The 21355-nt window shown below is 37.9% G+C and overlaps 1 protein-coding gene across 1 annotated transcript in view; it reads left to right on the top strand.

The window, feature by feature from the left end:
- The window catches only part of GRID2 (glutamate ionotropic receptor delta type subunit 2), a 683099-nt gene that overhangs the window by 130285 nt on the left and 531459 nt on the right, over window positions 1-21355 (top strand). Inside the window, exon 2 of the mRNA XM_071742831.1 lies at window positions 4966-5121. Within this exon, the coding sequence (XP_071598932.1) occupies window positions 4966-5121 (156 nt within the window). The remainder of the gene's footprint in view (window positions 1-4965; window positions 5122-21355) is intronic.

Raw genomic sequence — 21355 nt, 5'->3', positions numbered from 1 at the left:
GCACTGAGGTTCAGAAATGTCATACTTTTGTAGGTAATAAAATTATAATACTTGAAAATCCTACAAGCCGTGGATTTAGTTCTTTCTTAGTCAACAAAAAGATGAACATTGGTTTAAAACTTTTCACTGTTCATCCTTGCAGTCGATTTTCTCCTAGTTTTAGATTTTCTGGTTTGATACCAGCAGACTGCACAGATTACTCTAGAAATAGCTGCTAATATCTACTTTGGATTATATTTTAGAATATAAAATATAGTCTAAATCGTATATATATACAGTTATATGTAATTGTATAAGTATAAAATATATATTGTCAGTAGGACAAGTCATCGTTGAAAAGCCTTTCTAATGATGTCATTAGTACTTGGTGAACTTGTTGAGCACTGATTTGGTCAGTATTCATTTTAGTTGACAGATTTCAGGTGACACAGTCAAGTGCAAATGAGATACTTAAGCACAAAGAATCATCTGCTAAGCTCTAGGACATGATTGATGGGCTAAAGGTTTTTAAAAGCCAGCAGAGAATTCCATTTGTGCTGTCCTCATCCAGATTCTGAAATAAAGCTGGAAGTAATGACATGCTAATAAAACAAGAGAGGGAAACTGGTGCAAAGTAGTTGCTGTGTCAGCATGGCAGCTCCTGATGCAGTCAGAGGTAGTTAGAAATGACATCTGGAGTGTGAGGCTTTGATTTCATCTGAGGTGAGCAGTGGGGCTGGATGAGAAACTAACAACTTCTGTATACTTTTGAAGGCTATTTCCCATTATAGTTTGGTTGCATCCTTTTCTAAAGAGTGTGTCTTGCATTGGGAACGATTGGATTTTTCTCTTCAGCTGTTCATTACTTTCTGTAACAATTTTTCTTATGGCCAAAAGGTTTCATTTTGGACACGTACTCCAAATAACTTGGTGGTCGTTCCAGTTGTTTCATTTCTCAGTTGTACCATGAGGAAATGGGAGAGTTTGGAGCTCTCACTGTAGAAGTAATTTTAAGTTGTGACGCCTTCTATTTGTTTATTTGGGTTGTTTGACTTTGTTAGACTGTATTTGAAAGAATAAGCATCAAAACTGCAGTGTGATTTTGGGCCTCAGCAAGGAAAGAAAATGATAGATGATATAAAAGTGGTTAATGACTGCATTTGGAGCTATCTGTAAACATTTGATAGACCTGTTTCATATCAGAAAATTCACTCATCAGGCGAAGGATGATTCCTGAAAAGGAAAATATTCCAGCAATGTTAGCACATTCCAAATAGTCTTTTGGTTTTTATTGAAATGGCTTTTCTTTAAGAGAAAATACAAGAAAAATCCTCCCCCTACCTGTGTAATGCAGAGAGATACACAGACACATGGAATATAGTTGAGATAAAACACATGGGCCTCAAAACATACGTTGGACAATAGGATGAGTTTAAACATAATTCAGTTTTTGTTGTGTGGTTTGTTTTTTTGTTTGTTTTGTTTTGGCTTTGGTTCTTTTTGTTTTTTTAGTTTTCCAGTTTTATATAAAAATTGAAATTAAACTTTAGGAGTCAATTCTGAAATAAAATTTCTCATGTCAGAGTGTGGAGTGTAATGCACATGTTGCTGTGCACTGCTGTCTCCTGAAAGGAACAGTATCATGTGTTGGTGTTGTTTCTTTTTTGCAATTCACCTTTATATTGATTTGTTTTACCTATGGAGATAATCCTAAACTAGAGCATGGGTAATGTCTTGCTTCTGTGAGGTAGGTTGTTTAAAATATCAGATGTAGTATTGACTCCAGGAGAAATATTGAAGTTTGAGCCTGATGCATAGAGCCATAAATGAAATAAGCTGTGGTCAGAGCAAAGCTGGAGCAATTGTACTACAGTGAGAAAGAGCATTGGTTGTAAAGGCTACGTGGAGTTAAATTTAATTTAGTTCCTTATCCATCTGGATACCATCAGAGGTAGGATTTATGTCAACCTGTGAAATGGGAGAAAAAAGCATAAGAGTATATTAGGGATATCTGTGTGTGAAAGAAACAAGGAAGGTTCTCAGAAAGATTCAGCTGTTGAGCAACTTGATGCTGGACTGGGGAATACACTGTCTTGGGAGCAGTTCTCTGCTCTCACACTGGAAGAGCTATGGGGCTGAAGGGTGGGTATTTTTGTGATGGCAAATGCAAAAGGAAACACTGGATAACTTAGGCTTTTCTATATCATCTGCTCAATTAATGACCTGGGTGATTTTGGAGACAAAGTCATGCTTAAGGTGACACTTCTCAGCTCTAGAAAAAGAGGCTGCACTCCACAGCATGGGCTTGGAAGGTCTTTGGTTTGCCATGCTGTTGTGTAACACAATTTATAGCTGTTCTGTCATTATTTTCCATCTTGTTTTTCCTTGTTAGTTTTAATTATCTCACTTACTAGCCATGTAGAGTTGTTCCTTCCACTGGGCTATGTCATCATAAGTATAGGTCTGTCCCCAAAATGAAACATCTGTGGTTTTGGACTGAATTATTCCGTGAGGTTAGAAGCAAAGATATTTTAAGGTATATCAATGAACAGAATCTTTTGTAGACTTAAATGCTACCTGAATACGCAAATTGTCATCTTTTTGGGGAATACTCAGTTTGCAGCATCTTGCTTATCAGTCCTATTCTCATCCCTATTCAGCTCTGCTTTACAGAGCTAAATAAAACAAGTGAAATAGAAATGGGGACAAGGGAGAGAATGAAAATGAATCTTTTCAGCTGAGATTTGCACAGAGCTGACAGGTGAATGAAGTGGAGAGGTAAAGAACAGCTGTTCCAGATGGAGGCAGCTTCAGGAGGGAAAATGCTGGAGTCAAAGCGGTCAGACTGTAGGAAGAGATGACACTCGTGTAAAATGAGTGGTGCTGGCAGGGAGATGAGCATTGGAGGTCAGTGGGAAAAATGCAATAAACACTTTGAAGTTTATTTCTCTTAAAGCAGCCATTTCCCATAAATGAATATTTTTTCGGTTCTTTTCAGCACTGTTTACAGGCATTTCCCTGAAATCATGAGTGGTCAGCATTTTCTCATTTTTGGGTGCCTCGCCTCGTATGCTGCCTTAGTTAAGTTTTGTACTGACAACAGGCATTCAAGAATATACAAGAAGTTTCATAATGAGTAAATACAGTTTTTAAAACTGTTTTTGGAGCATCCTTTCTGTGTAGCAGCCATCTCTTTAGCAGCCATACTGCCTGGAACTGAAAGCTTTAAAGGTGCTCGATATCTAAGCTGAAGGTTTTAAACCATATAGCAGTCTTCATAGGACTATAGCAGTGTAATTTGAGCCCTCTTTGCTTAAACCACAGAATTACAGAATTATAACAGCTGGAAGGCACCTCTAGGGATCATGTAGTCCAACCCTCCCACTACAGCAGGATCACCTGGAGCACATTGCACAGGGCTGCATCCGGGTGGGTGTTGAATGTCTCCAGAGAAGGGGACTCCAAAATCTCCCTGGGCATCCTGTTCCTGTCACCTTCATAGTAAAGTTTTTTCTTATGTTTAAATGGAACTTCTTATGTTCCAGCTTGTGCCCATTGCCCCTCACCCTGTCACTGGGAACTACTGGGAGGAGTCTGGCTCCATCTTCCTTGCACCCACGCTTTGGATACTTGTAGACATTAGCAAGGTCTCCCTTCAGCCTTCTCTCATCAGCTGCCTCAGCCTTTCCTCATGAGAGAGATGCTCCAATCCCCCCATCATCTTTGTTGCCAGATGTTGACAGTAGTTCCCTGTCTCTCTCGAACTGGAGAGCCCAGATTTGGATGCAGTATTCCAGCTGTGGCCTCACCAGGGCAGAGTAGAGGAGGAGAATGAGCTCCCTCAACCTATTGGCCACATTCTTCTTTGTGCAAATCTCAACCTAGGATTCTGCACACTGCTGGCTCATAAATGATTTACTGTCTGTTAGGACCCCCATATCTTTCTCCTCTGAACTGTTGCCCCCAACCTTCAAGTCCCCTAAAAGACCCCCTGTTTGTTAATACCAGAACCAGCAGCACACCTCCCCTTGAAGGTTCTTCAACCACTTGTATCAGAAAGTCATCAGCTCTCTGCAGGAACCTCCTGCACTGTGCTTGCCTGGCTTTGTTGCCTTTCCAACAAATACAGGGGTGATTAAAATCTCCCATAGAGAAGATACTTTCTTCTTCATACAAGAAGCAAATGTAAAATAATAGGAAATTAATGATGCTAAAAGTCACGCTGTAGCTTAAAGAATGTAGAAAAAGCCTCCTGGATTAGCCTTGAAGTTCTTTTCCAATACACTTGAATTGCTGGCTGTGCAAAGGTTCAGTGTCCTCTGCCATCTCCTCCTGGGTTTAATGGTTTCCTGTTTATAGTGCTCTGATTGGATATTTTAGGGAAAAAGACAGAACAGTTACTTTCTGTCAGATTTGTAAAGGAAGAAATAATTTTAATTAACTGCTTGAACTTGATTTACTGACTTCAAGAGTCAGAGAGTGAGCTGGAGTGATTATTTTACAAATCCAATAGGAGCTAGACCTGAAATAGTTTGCATCAGCTGTTGACCTGTCTATTGATTGTGGTTGTCACTTCTGAGTCATTTTTCCTAGTGCTACCACCATTTTAAGCTTATTCTCACATCACTAGAATTTTCTGGGTTTTAATTGTCACTAGACATGATGTTAAACTTTTATCCTAATCCATTGTGGTCATTCAGTGTATCATGGCATTTTTGGAAAGGTAATCAGTTCTCATTTCTTGTCCATGTTTCTATACAGATAATTTGTTTTGAGCTTAGCTAGATCTTCCTAATATTTCTAGCTGGAATCAATGCTTCTCCTCAATTTGTGTCTTAAATTATGTAGAAATGAAGAGTGAAGGGCCTCAGGAGTGAGTGAAGGGATGACATTCTAGCAGAAAATGTCTTAAGTGCTTATGATTAATGCTTTGCTATACTGCAGGTGAAAGATGCAATATGTTGTTCTTTTTTTGTTTTTCCACAGGGGCAATTTTTGATGAATCTGCCAAAAAAGATGAGGAAGTTTTTCGAATGGCAGTTGCTGATCTCAACCAAAATGATGAAATCTTACAAACAGAGAAAATCACGTGTTCAGTGACCTTTGTGGATGGCAACAATCCCTTCCAGGCGGTTCAAGAAGGTAGGACATGGAAACTAAGTTCTTACTCTTGTTTCTGCAGCAATGTGCAAAATACTACCCTGATAACTGCCTGGATTTATGAGAATTTTGCAGTTTTTGTAGGCTTTTTTCACCAAGACTATCAAATACTGAATTTCATTTCAGGTTGAGCTGCTCTGGTTTTTGTTGGTCTAGTGATGGTGAGCTGTAAACTTAGCTTTTGTTCATCTTGCAAGTACAGGCTCTTAAAAATGATAGAAGAGTCTGACAAAGTTTGCCAACAACTTCCCTCTTTCATAGGCTGTTTTCTGACGTTCTTCTCCAACTTGTCCTTACTTTAAGACCTCTGATTAAGGCTTTTCAGTTTCATTTCAAGTAGCTACTTTGCTGGAAAACATAGGTTGGTCTGTGGATAACCTTTTCAGTTCATACACCTGGAAGAGTTACCTGGTTTATAGCAGGGATTAGCAGTTGATGACTCAAAGACAGCTGTGTCCAATGGGATTTTATGCAATCCATCCTTTGCCATTCCCTGGTTGTTGGGCAAGAGGTGAGGATGCTGCTTTGGGCTCCTGTGATAGGATGAGAAGAGGACTTGAGTATTTGGAATCCCTCTGAGCTGGATTAGTAAATTGGTGGTGTGACTGAGCTCTTGTCTGGAAAGACATCTGTATGAAGTCTTGGGAAATGCATATTCAAGTTTGTTTCCTAAGCATTCATTATTTCTTGGCTGTCCTAGCACCCTAACTTCTGTTTGGAATGCAAATAGTATTTACTGTAGGGATTTTATTACGATTCTCTTAACAAGAAAATGGAATTTTGATGACATTTTGTATGCTTATTGGCTTTCCATTGACACTTAAGGTAGGACTTAAAATTTAAGCAGCAGACTTGCAAACATCTGCTCTGATATTTGTGAAGTCAAAGGTCAGTATGTTTGGTTTCAGTGAACTATTGACAAAATATTGTTAATGAAAAGGTCTTTAATGCTTGTAAGCCAATTTTTTTCAGGGATGTTCTTATTTTTTGAGAATTTAGGATCTTTTTTCTTTTGTTAATTTTACAAGTGGATAGACCTGTCTTAGTCAGGGCTTGATACGACTGAGGCAGAAAAATTAGGGATTTTGAAAGTATTTTAATCAGGATCCCTTCAATCTATCGCAATCCACAAAGACCAAGATAAAACCTGGAGCTATCAGGTACCTTTAGAATGCAAGGGGGGAGGAGTGGGTAAATGATCCTTTCTGCACTTTGAGTATTTAAGCTTATTTCTGATTCATCCAGGATGCATAATGTTAGGTGAAGCTCTATGAGTAACATTGATGAACACTGACACTTAGCAATAATTTCCTTTATCATTGTTTTTGAGCAGCTGCCAATTATTTAACAGAATAATGTTTTAAGCAACTTAGATATTTATTTTTAACTTGAAGAAAATAGGAGTGGATAGTGAAGTCAGACATCCCAAAGGAAATAATGACTCAATATTCCAATATTCAGTTACTTAGGTTTTGTAAAAGTTATATTTTTTTATTTTCGATATCTTAGTATAGTCAGTAGTTAAAATGGGAATGGAGTAAAACTGAAATAATTTTTTTACCATATGTGGGGGCAGGTACAAGTCTGTTGTGGTATTGATAAGTTTCAGAAACTATTTGCCAGTAAAAGCTGTTTTTTCTAAATGCATGGTCAAATAAAACTGCATGGCAAGTGAAGCTCCATGTTCACTGTCTGTTAGGTGTGCTGTGTTTTGCTTGGTATAATTTATGAAGATGAAAGATTGTCTCTCTCTTGCATGCATATACTTGTGAAATGTTGCTTGTTGCAATGTTTTAGCACAGTTAATGTGTTTACTTTTAATTTGTTTTAACTGAGTACAGGTGTAAGCTGCACTGCAATATTTCAGTTACTTTGCACCATTTTTTTTCCTTTCTCCTTTTCTCCACATGTTTTTATCATTTGTCCCCTGTTCATAATTGGACTTCTTACAGGAGTTGGTAGCAGGAAAGGGGACCTGAAATTTTGAGTTTAAAAAGAGTGAGTAGAGCAAGATGTTATGTACAGAGGAGATACAAATTTATTTTGTGTAATGATCTGCTAATACAGCATGTATTATTTCTAATTTTTACTTCATTTTAATAACAAAATTATGACTTAACTCCCAAACAATGTAAATGAGAATACTCACACTTAATATTGATTTGGGATGTAAAGATAATTAATTTAAGAGGTTTGATGGCTGTACACTACTTGCTGTTCTTCCCTCAGAATCTGTTTTTGTGAATTACAATGCCCTGAAACATCTTCCATTTGTACCTTAGAGTATTTCACTAATAGTTCTGATTGGAGGAATGTATTTGTATTGCAAAGCTGAGTGGTTTTATTCTAGAAGAGCTGTGAATGACATGCCCCATAATCCCTCTGGAAGTGTCCTCAGGGACAATTTATAGGCATGTAATAATCCATGGAAAAAGGAGGTGAAATGGAGTTTCTTTAAGTTAGGGAATTTTTCCTCTCCTTCAATGTGTCACCTCCCAACACCTTCCTTTCTTCAGTACAAAATACCTCACAATATCTATAATGCTCTCTTAGGTCATATATCAAAATATTTGTGTGGTTGTGTGAGTGAGGAGCAATGTTTTGCCAGGCTCACGTTGGGTGCAAAGGGACAGCAGGAATTTAAGTTTTCTTTGCACAGACAATGAAGGAAGGTAGGGATAATCAGCTTTTGCATCCTAGCAAGCTGGTATTTTAGCATTACAAAACAAGGAATTACAATGCCAGATCCATATGAGTGGCAACAATAATAGCATAAATTTTACTTCCTTTCTAGTGAGACTTCAATTTACAGCAATTTAAAGAGGGATAGGATAGGCCCTCGAAAGGTTTTGAATTCTACAATATATTTAAATTGTAATTATTTTGAATAGAGTCATGTTTCTGTATTTCTTTTTAATGGACTGGATTTTTTCTTTTCAGTGGGAAATTGGGTTGAAATAAATACAGTGTATCTCTCATTTGTCAGAAAACCATTGTGTTCTCTTATCTTCCTCTTACTTCTATTATTTTTGTTCTTACTCCAATACACTAATAATTAAAGCCTAAATTTTATGGTTGAAAGCCTTCTATTTCCTCCAATCCTTAATTTCTCATTAATAATACAACCATGCAGTTGCTGAACAGCTAATGTGAAATATACAATAGCCTGTGCATTTTTGTAGGATCCTTTGCTGAGTTACCTTGACAGATGACTAAATACCTGTTTCAATCCACCACTCATGACTTGTCTTCAAGATATTTTCCTTGTCTTCTAAATATTTTCCTTGTCTTCCTTGTCTTCTAGATATTTTCTATAAAGCTGTGTTCTTGCAATACTGATTTACTTATATTTGTGGAAAGGCTTCTTCGATTGATGCAAGTATTATTGTTCAATGTAATTCTCAGCCCACAGTAGGTGGATGGAGAGGGGGCTTTGGTGACTTGAGCCAGAGGTAACCTTTTGGCTCATGCTCATCATAAGCAGAAGAGTTTCTGCAACCCCCCATGCTGCCATTTCCACTTGTGCACCCAGGAGTTATGGAACAACCCCTGAAGGTGTTCACAGCCCCTGAGGTATCAGCAGTATCTGGAGGGCTGGTGGCGGGAACCATGTCCAAAGATTTGCAGGGTTCTTGGAGATCCATTGCCAATATTTTCAACTTCATGTCAAATACTTTGGCTTTATATGGTGCTAATATTTTTTTTTTTCCAACCTCCTTTTTTTTGGACAATATCATGTTTTATCTATCTCTATAGTAGTCCAACGTTTTCTTCTATAGGCTGCCTGTAACACATATCAAATAGACTTGACTCATGCTGTTTGAAATCTTCTTGGTTTGACAAGTTTTCCTATGCAATCATAGATATATGTGGGCTTTATTTTTTTATTTTTTTTTAACCAACCTTTTTGTCATTCAGGTTGGTCACCAGGGTATGCTCACAGACACCAACTCAAGCCTTGGTAATGGCTTTTGAAAGCTTATTGTGATCAGTGAAGTAAATAAGGCAGTGAGTCATAACTAAATGGGATTCAGCTGGAGAGCAACAGAGGTTTGTAGGGCAGCAATATGTATGAAGGTCATATTCAGGATTTTATTCAAGCAGAGTTATGGTCAGAAATTATGGCCTGATGAACACATCTGCTTTGATCTTTGGGACTAGATGAAAGTAGTAAGATTGTCCTTTCCCATTTCTCTGATTTCTGTAGAAGACTCTTTAAATCCACAGATTTCATGGATTGCTAAACTTTCTTTCACTTTGTGTCACTTATATAAATTTTTTCAGCCTTCATTGTGCTGTTTATCAACCAGTACATGGTTGCTTTGAGATTAAACCTTTACAGGCTGTTACTTCTTTGCTGCTCTTCCAGTTCATTTCAGGTTTGCATTCTTATTTCCCAAGAAAACGGAGTTTCATGTGAAATGTTATTACTAATACTGAGAAGGAAAAAATAATTTTCAACTGGGACTTGAACTATAAAAAGTTGAGAGAAGAGGAGGAGGAGAAGTAGTTCAGTAGTGATATAAAACTCCATTGTAAAATCAGAAACTGCTGGAAGTGTTAACAATTGCAAATTTCTTGTATCATCAGTACTTCAGTAGATATGGCAAAAAATCTTTTGAATTTTACCAATCCTCTGTGCATACACATCATGTCCCAGCAGCAGTGGCACTGTGCCCTGTTTCTAAAGTGCTTGATAAGCAGCCTGGTACTTTCAAGCAGGCTTTGTTCTCATTTTAGTCCTGCTAACCCCAAAAAAATCAGATCTCCAATTTGCGTAAACGCACCATGGGAATCCAAGTGTTGGCAGCCTAAGAAAAAAACCTCATTTTTCAGTGTTGGTGATAACATTATGACAGTTGGGGTAAGACAGTGGTTGCATGGTGAGAAGACCAGGGAGAAAGGAAGAGGAAGCATTGTCTGAACTAGAAAAGGGACATGTAGTAGAGACTTAGTTCAGGAGGAACATATTTAACCCATTTTCAGCAACAATTTTGAAGCTGTTGGGACCTTCCTTTGCCTGGAAGTAATTTACCCAGAGCAAAGAGCAAAAGAGAATCAGATTTATTTTGAGGAAGACCTCATACTGTTTCAACTTTTACAGTAATTTCAAGACTTCCACCACTCTCTGTTCTTGGAATTTTGGGTTCTCTGAATTTCTACTTTCTAATTTCTTCTGTAGTGATGCTTTCTCCAATTGCAAGACAGCTTTTGTGATTTTTGTTTCCACTTGGAAAGCAAATTGTGCAAGCTGTGAGTTGCATTAGACCTTCAATAGCTTGCAGATAAAAACCAGTCCTTTATCTTCAGCTCAAAAAAATCCCTCCAAATCCAAATGAATTAAATACAAAATAATCAGACCATCAAGAGTGGATTTCCCCAGGGCAGTTTAAGCAATGTGAAAGCATGATTTGAGGAAAAGAGGTGCAACCTCAGCAGTTCTTAGTACTCACAGATGGCAAATCTAAAAAAATTTACACTACAGATACCAGTTCAGTTGGAGAGCCTGTTCAGAAGTAAGCTTTTGAAATTGCTGACCCAAAGAAGGGAGAAAAGAGGCTTTCTACAATGCAGTTGAGGGCAAGATCTTAACATCTTTTACTTACTGTTATCTGTGGTGTCTCACAGAGTCCCTCAAGCCCACCAAACACACACTTTTGGACTGCTGCATGTCTTTGTTGTGGTTTAAAGAAAGAATATTAGCATTTCCATGGAAACCACTTTTCTTTAGGTGACCAGGAACCCAGTAGAACTCCCTGTTATACTCAGCTGCATCACAGCAAGCAGGTGCAATGATAGAGCTGGAGGACTGCTATTTCAGAGTTTTCATTAATTTCCCCACCATGATTTTCCAGTCTTTTTTTTTTTCCCTTCTGCTTTCTCATGACCTGAAAACAACAAGGGTGATTTACCTATCGCTGATGCCATTTGCCATTGCCCAGGTTTGTTTTAACATGAATTTTATGGCAGATTTTGAGTTTTCTATCAGAGCTTCCACTCTGAAATGACAGACAAGAATTTTAATAGGCTTGAAAGAATGTCCTTCCCAGGCTTTTGCTTAAAAGCATGTGACTGTGAGGCAGGCTATTAACCTCTTTGCCTTTTTTGAAAAGTGAATCAAATAAATTAATAAATAACTGAACAAGTGTGATGCCCTTTGAGGATGGATTGCACAGAGCAATTTATTACATTACTGCAGGAGGAGCTAGATATTAGAATATAACTGTGGCACTCACACTTAAAATCCTGATTGGATCAATTCTGATTTTTCAGTATGCAGATTTCCACTTAAAAGCCACAAGTGCCCAATATAGGTTTTCATACATTAAAATAAGTGCTTTAGTCTGCTGTGTTAATGTCCTCTGACACACTGCTAGCAGTTTACTTTTTAGGGAGCTATGCAAATTGTGATGTGCTTAAATAATATCTGGAGTCCACTTAGATATTGAAAGCCTCTGTGCCTGAAGACTTTTGGGCTATTCTAACAAACAGAAGTATAGAGAAAAAGCAAATGAGAGATGCTTTATCTTCCTAGATGCCAATTATTTAGCTGCCACCTTAGGCTATCAGTTCCTTCAAGTAATCTCCTTAAATAAGTAATGGACACCCTCTCCAAATTTCTTCACTGTCATTTTGTGAAGCAATGTCCACCAAAATCACTGCAGCAATCAATCATCACTGCCCAACCAGAAATGTGTATTTCTAGACAGGCCTCACAGCCTTGCAGTGGGTTGGGACATCAACCAATAAATCGGGGCATTTAATTGTTTTCTGCTATATGGAGTCCTCCCGAATAGTATTAATTTGGGATTTTTCTTATGATTTTCCTGACTAAAATCTCTGACTTTAGAGAAAGTTACTAAGTCTTTGTCTCACCTGATAGTTTAGTAGCAGAATGTGTCCAACTGCATACAGGTAGTCTTTGTTTTTTTCATCTATATCTGTGTTTGTCTAAAGTCAATGTGATTAATTTTAATTGTTTTAATCAATTGTTTAATGAATTTAATTCTTCCCTTTGAGCCTTTCTTGGTCTTCTTCTTTCCCTTCTCAATATCTTTTATTTTCAATTTTTTTTTGTTATTGTAATCTCTCTCTGGCTGTATTTGTAGTAAGTATATGGGTCTGTGTTTGAGGCAACTGGTTATTTATGTGATGCAAATATTTTCAAACATAGTTCTCTGTGTGTTTATAATCAGCGACAAAGAGTACTTTATGGAGGACAGTAGTGTTTTAAAATGTAATTCTGATAATGAGGAAATGAGCCATGACACTCTGGAGGTGAAGCCTGAAGTCATTATGAATGTCGTTCTCTTAGATGGGGAAATTAATTATATTTTCACATGGTTCCCTCTTACTTAGACCCTCTCTATTGTACACTGTCACATCATTTTGACTTAATATCACTTATGAAAAATTATCTGAGCAAAAGGGAGCAATTAGAAGGTGTGGTGAGTTGAGTCCAGCTGGATGCCAGGTACCCACCAAGCTACTAATATCACTCCCCCTCCTCAACTGGACAGGAGAGAGAAAATATAATTGAAAGGCTTATTGGTTAATATAAGGACAGAAAGAGATAAATCACCAACTACCCTCATGGGCAAAACAAACTCAATTTGGGGAAATCAATTTATTGCCATATAAAACAGGGAAGGGCAATGAGAAACAGAAACACTTTTCCCCCACCCAACCTTGCTTCCCGGGTTTAACTTGACTTCAGATTTGCCCAGCACTGCAGTGGGACTGGGAATGGGGCTTGCCATCAGTTCATCACACATTTTCTCCTCATATTCTTGCCCTGCTTAAGGAGACAGCTGTCCGTGAACTTCTCCAGTGTGAGTCCCCACAGGCTTCAGTTCTTCATGAACTGCTCCAGGGCACCCGATGGGATCACAAGTCCTGCCAGCACACCTGCTCCTGTGTGAGCTCTTCATGGGTCCACAGGTTGTGCCAAGACTGCTCCAGCATGGGCTTCCCACAAGGTCACAGCATTCTCTGGGAGCATCCATCTGCTCCAGTATGGGGTCCTGCAGGGGCACAGCCTTCCTCACCATGCTCTTCACTGTAGGCTGTAGGGTAATCTCAGCTCCAGTGCCTGGAGCATCTCCTTCTGCTCCTTCCTCACTGACCTTGGTGTCTGCATAGTTGTTGCTCTCACATCTTGCTGCTTACCTCTCCACCTGCAATTGTTTTTGAACAGCAATTTTTCCTTTTTTATATATATATATTCCCATAGAGGCACTGCCCCCATCACTGATAGGCTGTAAGGGAGATGAACTCCAAGGTTCATCTTGGAGCTGACTGGCATCGGCCCTGTTGGATATGTGGGAAGCTTCTAGCAGCCTCTCACAGAAGCCGCCTCTGTAGTCCCCCTGTTGCCAAAACCTTGCCACAGAAACCCTATACACAAGGACAGCTTTTTGAAACCAGGCAATATTTTATTAAGCAACTAATCATATCAGGAAAACCTTAACCTTTCACATTCTCTTTTTGAGAGGATGTCTGATGTGGGATTTTAATGCTCCTTCTATTCAACTGTCTGTGTGCCTTTAGCTTCTGTGATTACTGGTCCTTCTGAAACTTATTTTTTCCTTTTTAAAATCCAGTCTTTTGCAGCTCTTCATTGTGTAGTCTGAAAGAATATTGAGGTTAGCCAAGTCCCTCTGAAGGATGCAGTCATTAAGTAGAGCATTCACAGAGGGAGATGGAACAGGTGGTGCTGATGGTAATCAGAAAATATCCCTGTGCACCATTTTATTCTGAATCCAGAATAGACATGGAAGCCTTGCAGAGCCTCTCCTGTGCTGTTAACACACAAGAAGTGTCACCATCCCTGAAGGTATTTACAAGACCTGTAGATGTGGTGCTCAGGCACTTGGTTTAGTGGTGGACATGGCAGTGGGCTAAGTTAATGTCTGGATTTGATGATCTTGAAAGCCTGCAAAAAGGCCTACAAACAATTCTATGATACTATAAATTGACAAGCTGAACTATGCCACAGATATGTAGGAAAATTGTGAGGAATGTTATGAACTGAAAAATGTGAAAGTAACGTTTAAAGATTTTTTAGTGCCTGTCCAGATGTGCTTGTTAAGTGCTTTTCCAAAAATGCCTGTTAGACTGCAGAAGTGTTAATTCTAGAGGGTGTTGATAAACTATCCAAGATCCAAATCCAAAAAGTTCTTGTTGGCTTTTTTAGTACTTTCTAGAAGATGTGGAAGTGGACTCAATAGGTAGATGTTTATTGACTGTAGCACAATAAAAATGGCTTGAAGTTTTCCTTCTCTTCAACCTCCCATATTTTGAACAGTGCTGGTGATACAGAGCCACTTGAGTGCAGGCTTCTTTCCAAGGTGCAAATTGCTTACATTAATTGTGCATTTTTGAGAAACAAGCATTCCATCTGGAAGCAAGAAATCTTTGGTGCAGGTATGGGTAAGATCTCTGCATCACAGGAGATTTCTACTTGCCATTTACCTACGCAAGCCTGGAGTAGATGAAAGTTCTCTTATCTAGGAAATTATCACTTTCTCCCCCCTTTTAAATTGCTCTGTTTCTTCAGGTGAACTAGGCTGGTCTTTTTAATTTCAAAAGATATCTGTAAATCTTTGCACGCATACTGCTATTCAGACTTTGCAGAATTTGAGAGCTTTAGAAGTATTGAGGTGTGTGTGAACCCTACTGAAAGGGTTTACAGACTTTGCAGTTAAGTCAGAAGGGTTTAGTACTAGGTAGTTATCTCCTCTGAAGAAAGCTGTGTTCTAAACAGAGGGCAGAAAAGCTGTAGAAACAATTGTGTATTCAAACAAATCTGTGATGTTTCTTTCAGTTTCCTTATGGAGCCTGAAAAAGAAAGGATTTGCAGCCTTTGAGGCCCTCAGTTGTGATGTACGGAAGAACTTAAGCAAAATTAACCAAAATTATTTTGCTCTAAAATATTTATTTAGCAAGAGTAAATTATATCATCTCTAGATCTAAAATACATTACATTTGCGTATCTGGTTTTTTGGGGGGCTTTTTTGTTTTGGTTTTTTTTTTTTTTTGAATGGGAAATTAAAGAAGCCTTTAGAAAAATATAAAATGCACCTATTTGTCATGACCTGAATAATTTAAGTCTTGTGGCTGACTAACCTAGGATCTCTTTTTTTCTTTTTTTTTTTTTTTTTTTTTTTTAATCTGTCACTTTTTACTAAGGACTCTCAAATTCTGTTAATAGAGTTGAAAAGCTATCTCCCATCTGAGGATTTATATCTTTTTAATTGGTGCTAGATCACAGGAAAGGATATGAAAGATGTAAACCTCACTATTTAGTTCTACTTTTAAAATAGGAATTGAGTAGAAACCCATGCCTGTAGCCTTTTTGGACTTAGCAGAAAGCCTGTATGGTGACATTGCAAGAAAGGAATGGGTTTGCATTTTTCACCTGAAAGGTGAAAGGAAACTGGACATACTTCTTGAAATGGGTAATCTGTGTAAATTCTTGGATTTATACTTAGCAATGCATTAATGAAAAAGCAAGTACTGCAATTAGAAAAAAAACAGACAACAAAATAATAATTTTGGGTAGAGATGTGTCTGGGTACAGACAGGGTATTAATTTGTGATGTAATTCTTATGGTTTCCAAGGCTACAAGACCATACACGATGTTATTGTAAAATACATTAATAATATTTTCCATTAAACCTATCATCGTAGCAGCAACTTGAGCATTTGAAATAGACATTTCCTAAAGCTTTACCTGGCATAAATATTACTTGGCAGAAGTATCTGTCATACAGAGTCATTACATCTGGCAGCTAGATTATATATCCAGGTAAAATAGGTTGCAGTTTTGGAAATATCAGACTTTTTGAAAAGTAGAAGATGATTCCCAGGTTTTATGTTGCACTTGCATGAAAGTGAACTTTGAAATGTTTACCTGCTTTTAGCTCTCAGCTCTTCTAGAGGTCACTCAAAGTCTGCAGTCTCTTTATTTCTTAAATTGTTTGTATGGATTCATGTAAGTTAATTTTAATAGTAAGTTTTCATATCTTGGCTGTCACTAAAGAATTATGTAGTTTATATAATATATATCTTATATATAGTATATAAATTTAAATGCTCCATTTTACAACATTTTCCTTGGCTGTTTCCAGGCTTCCTGTTGAAGCAGTTGAACTGAGTTTTGTCCTTCTCTGTACTGTGCTCTGACTTCACATCTGGAAGGAGTGCTTGCTCCTTGGCTGGGTTCCCCATGGCACATCTCCTCAGTACAGGCCTGTGGTCAGATGGTCTCCTGACAAGACACCTACAGTGGACCAAAGTGGGATGAAGGTTACTTTGTACCTAGACAAGTTTATTTGTCTTAAACTAGGATATGAATTAAAAGGGGAATAACTAATTCTGATAGCATCTTTTTGTGGGTTTTTTCAGTTTTCAGAGACTACTGGCTATGCATGTCCACAGAGATATTTACTTAAGAACAGGTAGTTTGGAAAAAAACATCCATGCAGCTAGAATCCAAGGTATTAAAAATTCAGACTACCTGAGACAAAGAGTCTCTCACCACAGTGTACAGTGAAAACAAACCAAAGAAAAAAACACCTCTCACCACTTAGTTCACTTTGCTTTTGTTTTCTTACTGCTTAACAGTCTCATGAATGTAAATAACTTATCTGGTTTGGAGAACATGGAAAAAGAGAGTCAGGAGGGAGCAGAAGAAAACTTAGTGCTCCTGGAGGTAGAATTTTCCTATCTTTTGTTTAGAGTTTCATTTGGCTGTCTACCTAAACAACAGAAGATTTTGGATCTTCTTTTGTTTTCTCCAGAATCAGTACTTCTATAAGTTTTCATTAAAGACACTCTTGTGATCTTAGTAGGAACTGCTCTAGGGACTGCTGTCATTTCATGCAGTTCTGTCTCTCTTTATAAATAGCCTAATTTGGGAATTTTCTAAACTATATTATAAAAGATTTAGTTTCCCATAAGTGATCGACATTTTATCTTAGCTTTATCTGACTGAGGGTCACCAATTATAACCTGTCCTCTGATTCTTTTTTACCCCTATAATTTTTCATCGTTCTGATTATGAGAGGCCTGTAGTTATGGAGTTGTTCTCCTTCAGTACTGAAAGTGGTATTTTCAGTGTGGCAGAAAATTCACTATTTCAAATTTTAGTTGAAAATTTAGTACCAGCATATTAGCATTTATTTCCTCAGCTAAGTGCTAGGACTTTTGGATCCAAGGCATTTATCGTTACTGATTTTAAAACATTTCTCCTAATGAAATGCAATTGTTTCCAGAAAATGATGTAAACAGATACTGAAAATGCATCCTTTCTGTGAAGGGCAGTGCTGTTTTTCTCCACTGTCTCCCTTTGCAGCAGCCCACAGCCCAGCCACCCAGTCTGTTTGCAGCGCTGGTATTTATTTGGGCTGTCTGCACTGTGGGATGCTGATCCATCAGAAGCAGCAAGGCTATCATAGTGCAGTGCAAACGTCCAGGCAGAAGAAAGAAATAATCCCCAGACTGAGTCAAAACCACTTGCCACTTGTAAGGCTTGGAGGCTTCCAGAAGGCCATTTAGAAATCCAGAGATGGGACAGAGGAGTTGTTTCAGAGGATATTTGCTATCACTTGAAAGCAAGCACCTGAGCAGCAAGAATTTGACATCCCTGAGCACTTTGAATCTGTTCCTTTCCCTGCACCCACTTGCCACTTCCTCACATTCTGGTGGTTTTATATAGCTGTACAAGCAAATTAAATCTGTTTCTTCCTACTAAAACTCTGAGTGCAGAATAGACAAGCCCAGGTTTATTGCCTGATTCACTTTTTGTTCCTTGCTCTGCAAGGCAAGAGAGCTTTGTGCTTTATTCAGTTAATATAAGCTACATTTAATTTGCATTTTTAATGTTTTAAAAAGTGAAGGATAACAACATCAGCAGCACTGAACACGGTAATTAAATTGGTTGTTGGGTAACGCTAAGATGCTCAGAAGTTGCTTCACTGGGAAATTTTGCAGAGCCTTAAGGAACTGTAGCAGGCACAAGCTCCCCTGTCACCCTCACCCTGTGAAGTAGCAGGGAGTTAGAGCTGCATGGCTCTTGTCTCAGTGCTGCCTGTTCACCTCATTTCATCTCATCTCATTTCAATGTTTGCAAGAGGAGAAACAAAATGTAGAGGGGTGAATAGAGACTATCAATCTGCTATCAGTAATAAAGGGCACTAAAGAGACTATCAAGAGATATCATAGCTGAATGCTCCTGAATGCTTCTCTTAATTTCTCCATCACTGGAAATTTTTGAGGTGATAATTTTTAATAAGGTGATAAGTTTTTGCTTGTGTACCTGAGAAATGGAGGTACACAAAAAAATGGCCTGTATTAAAAGGGAATCTATAAAATTTGTGATAGTGAAGTTTGTCTCCTAATCTAGTGTCTGCTTACAGGATTTGGGTTTTCTAGCACAGCATTTTTACCTGTGTGGATTATGTATTATGAAAGACACTACAATTAAGATAAGACAAATACAACCCAGGACTTGTGATAGTTTGTATATATCTAGTCTTTTGTGATGTTATTCCCAGCTCAAAGGAATGGGGACATTTCTATCAAGCAAAAGCATGTGCTTCTCCACATTACAAGCTGAGGTGATAATATTTTCAAACAGCTAATAAACCTTCTGAAGTGTGAACTTAGATTGAAAAATCTGTTTAATCAAAGTAATTGAAGTTGGTCCAAGGAGGATATTTATCAATAGTGTGTGGTTTTACTGCTCATATTTTATCAAGCTGTGATTACCAAAATGGAGATCGATTAAGAAAACCAGATTTAGCTACTGTTTTTGCATTGTTTCTTCAATGTGACTGAGTGCCTGCTTTTTTTGTACTACATATGACATTGGTGGTAGATGTAAGCTTCTGTTTGATTGTACAGGATATAAGCTTGAGCATAAAAGGTTCCATATAAACAAACACAAAATTTTTTTTTTTTTTACTCTGAGGGTGACAGAGCTCTGGCACAGGCTGCCCAGGGGGGTTGTGGAGTCTCCTCCTATGCAGACATTCAAAACCCTCCTGGGTGACCCTTTTCTAGCAGGGGGGTTGGACTTGATCTTCTGAAGTCCTTTCCAACCTCTAACTTCCTGTGATTTCTGTGATTTTGTCAGCAGAGCGGGAGTCTTACTGCCAAACTACATAGGTAAAGCAACATATGTAAAGCAAAATTTGCTACATATGTAAAGCAAAGTTTTCTTTCCTCTTCTAAGTATGCTTCTGCATCGTCCTTCCAATTTATAGCTCTAGACTAGTGCATAATACACACCATATACTGTTTTCTTCTTTTCTCTAAAACTTCTCTTGAAGTGTTCCTGAAACTCAGGATTTTTTGTGTGAAGTTGGTAGTTACAAAAAGGATATGAAAATAGCTAAAATGTCTGAAACAAATGTTTGCCCTGAAGTGGGTGAATCTGCCTGAGATTCCTTTCCTGCCTTTTCTGCAGTGATGTATCTTCTTTATTATTTTTGCCCTTCTGGTGTGCTTTTTGCCTTTTGGGAGTCAGAATTATGAATATACTCATTATTGCTTAGCTGAAGTTGGTGAAGAAGTCAATGAACAACATGCAGGAGGTAGGCATTTGGTTCATTAACTTTCTCTTTGCTAGGTAGATTTTTATCCTGCTTAGCTCTGAGATGTATTTGACATAAGAATTGCCCCCAAAAGGTGAGTGTGTTGTGACTCACCTGATCAAATATCTGCATTCTTCTACCTCCCTCAATCAAAATACACATGTAGCATGGGCCAGGGGATGATTTCATTGAAAACATTGATTTAAAATTAGATCACAGTGATTTCAGCAGCATCAAGCCATTGTATTTTTAAGACAGATTAATCCTGTATGAATTATTATTATTTAGATAAAGGCTATTAATTACCAGCTGCTTTTCAGTGAATGGCAACATGCCAAGAGAGCACTCAGAGGCTTCCATTTTCACCCATTTATCCAGGGTAGTGAGTTGGAGTGTAACAGAAAACTGCAAAGAAATTTGTCTGCCAGTCTTCTAAATTCGTTCAGTTATTCTTTCTATTAATAAAATGCAGAGCTGCAGCATAATTTTTAATGCCCCAATGTAGGTAGAAAGGGCAGAAAGAAAACTGTTTGGGAATTGTGTTAATACTGTTGTTTCATGCCACCTACTAGCAATTGTTAAAATTATGATTACAGGTACATTAGTAATAAACTTCAGTCAAAGCTGTTTCCAATTGTAGCTGTTTTCCTGATCATTGATCTGTTTTGAAAGTCACTTATTTTTTATTGCATGTTCGGTTATAATTTCTTCAAGCCATCTCTCTTTCCTTTTATTTCCCCCAACAATATTTGTTTTTGCAAGACATTACCACACAGTGTAATATATTTTTGTCTACTAGCACTTTGTCAGAATCCACTGGAAACTGCATTATTGCAGCATATACACTGCAATAATCTATTCCAAAAATATGAAGAGATAATCAAGGGAGAGTGAATTTATTTTCATTACTCTTATGCCATTTGACACTTGTAATTTTTTATGTGATGAACTCGTGCTTTCAGATGAAAAGCAGTCAGAGAGTGTGTAATTCATGTGTGAGTGCTGCAGTGTGGGGTTGTGAAGACAAAGCTCTTCACCAAGTAACTCCCAAAATAACCCCCAAGGAAGCAACTGTGGGAATTTGACTCCAGGATTTGCAGGGTTGTGCTGCTTTAAATCTGCCTTTTTTTTTTTTTTTTTCATTTAGCTGTACAACTAGAGTTCTGAAGGCCATAAGGCAGAGATGGTTAAACACCTATGCAAAGGGGTTTCTGTATTTAGAGAAGTCATTCTGGGTCTGAAGCAATGGTTTAAAAAGTGGCATTAGTGAATGTCACAGTTGTGGTTCAAACAACCAGCAGGATCCTACACAGTGTTTTGTCAAAAGGCAACCAGGGTTAGGCTCTTTCATTCATGATATACAATTTTATCCCTAAGGTTACCTCAGTCACAACCAAAGAACTGAGAAATTATCTAGGTGCAAATATGGCTTTACAGAAGATTTTATAATTTAGAAACATTTTTATAAGAAAGTCCTGTAATACCTCAAGCAGAAGCTCTTCAAGCAAGAGGTTTTAACATTATATATTATTAAATAACTGTAACGTGTAGAGAGAGCCATGTAAAGACTGATTACTGAGAATTGTCCTTGAAGCTGTCCACATAATCTTGGTAC

The sequence above is a fragment of the Heliangelus exortis genome, chromosome 4, assembly GCF_036169615.1.
Source record: "Heliangelus exortis chromosome 4, bHelExo1.hap1, whole genome shotgun sequence".
Taxonomy (NCBI): Eukaryota; Metazoa; Chordata; class Aves; order Apodiformes; family Trochilidae; genus Heliangelus; species Heliangelus exortis.
This window is presented reverse-complemented; position numbering and strand designations above follow the sequence as displayed.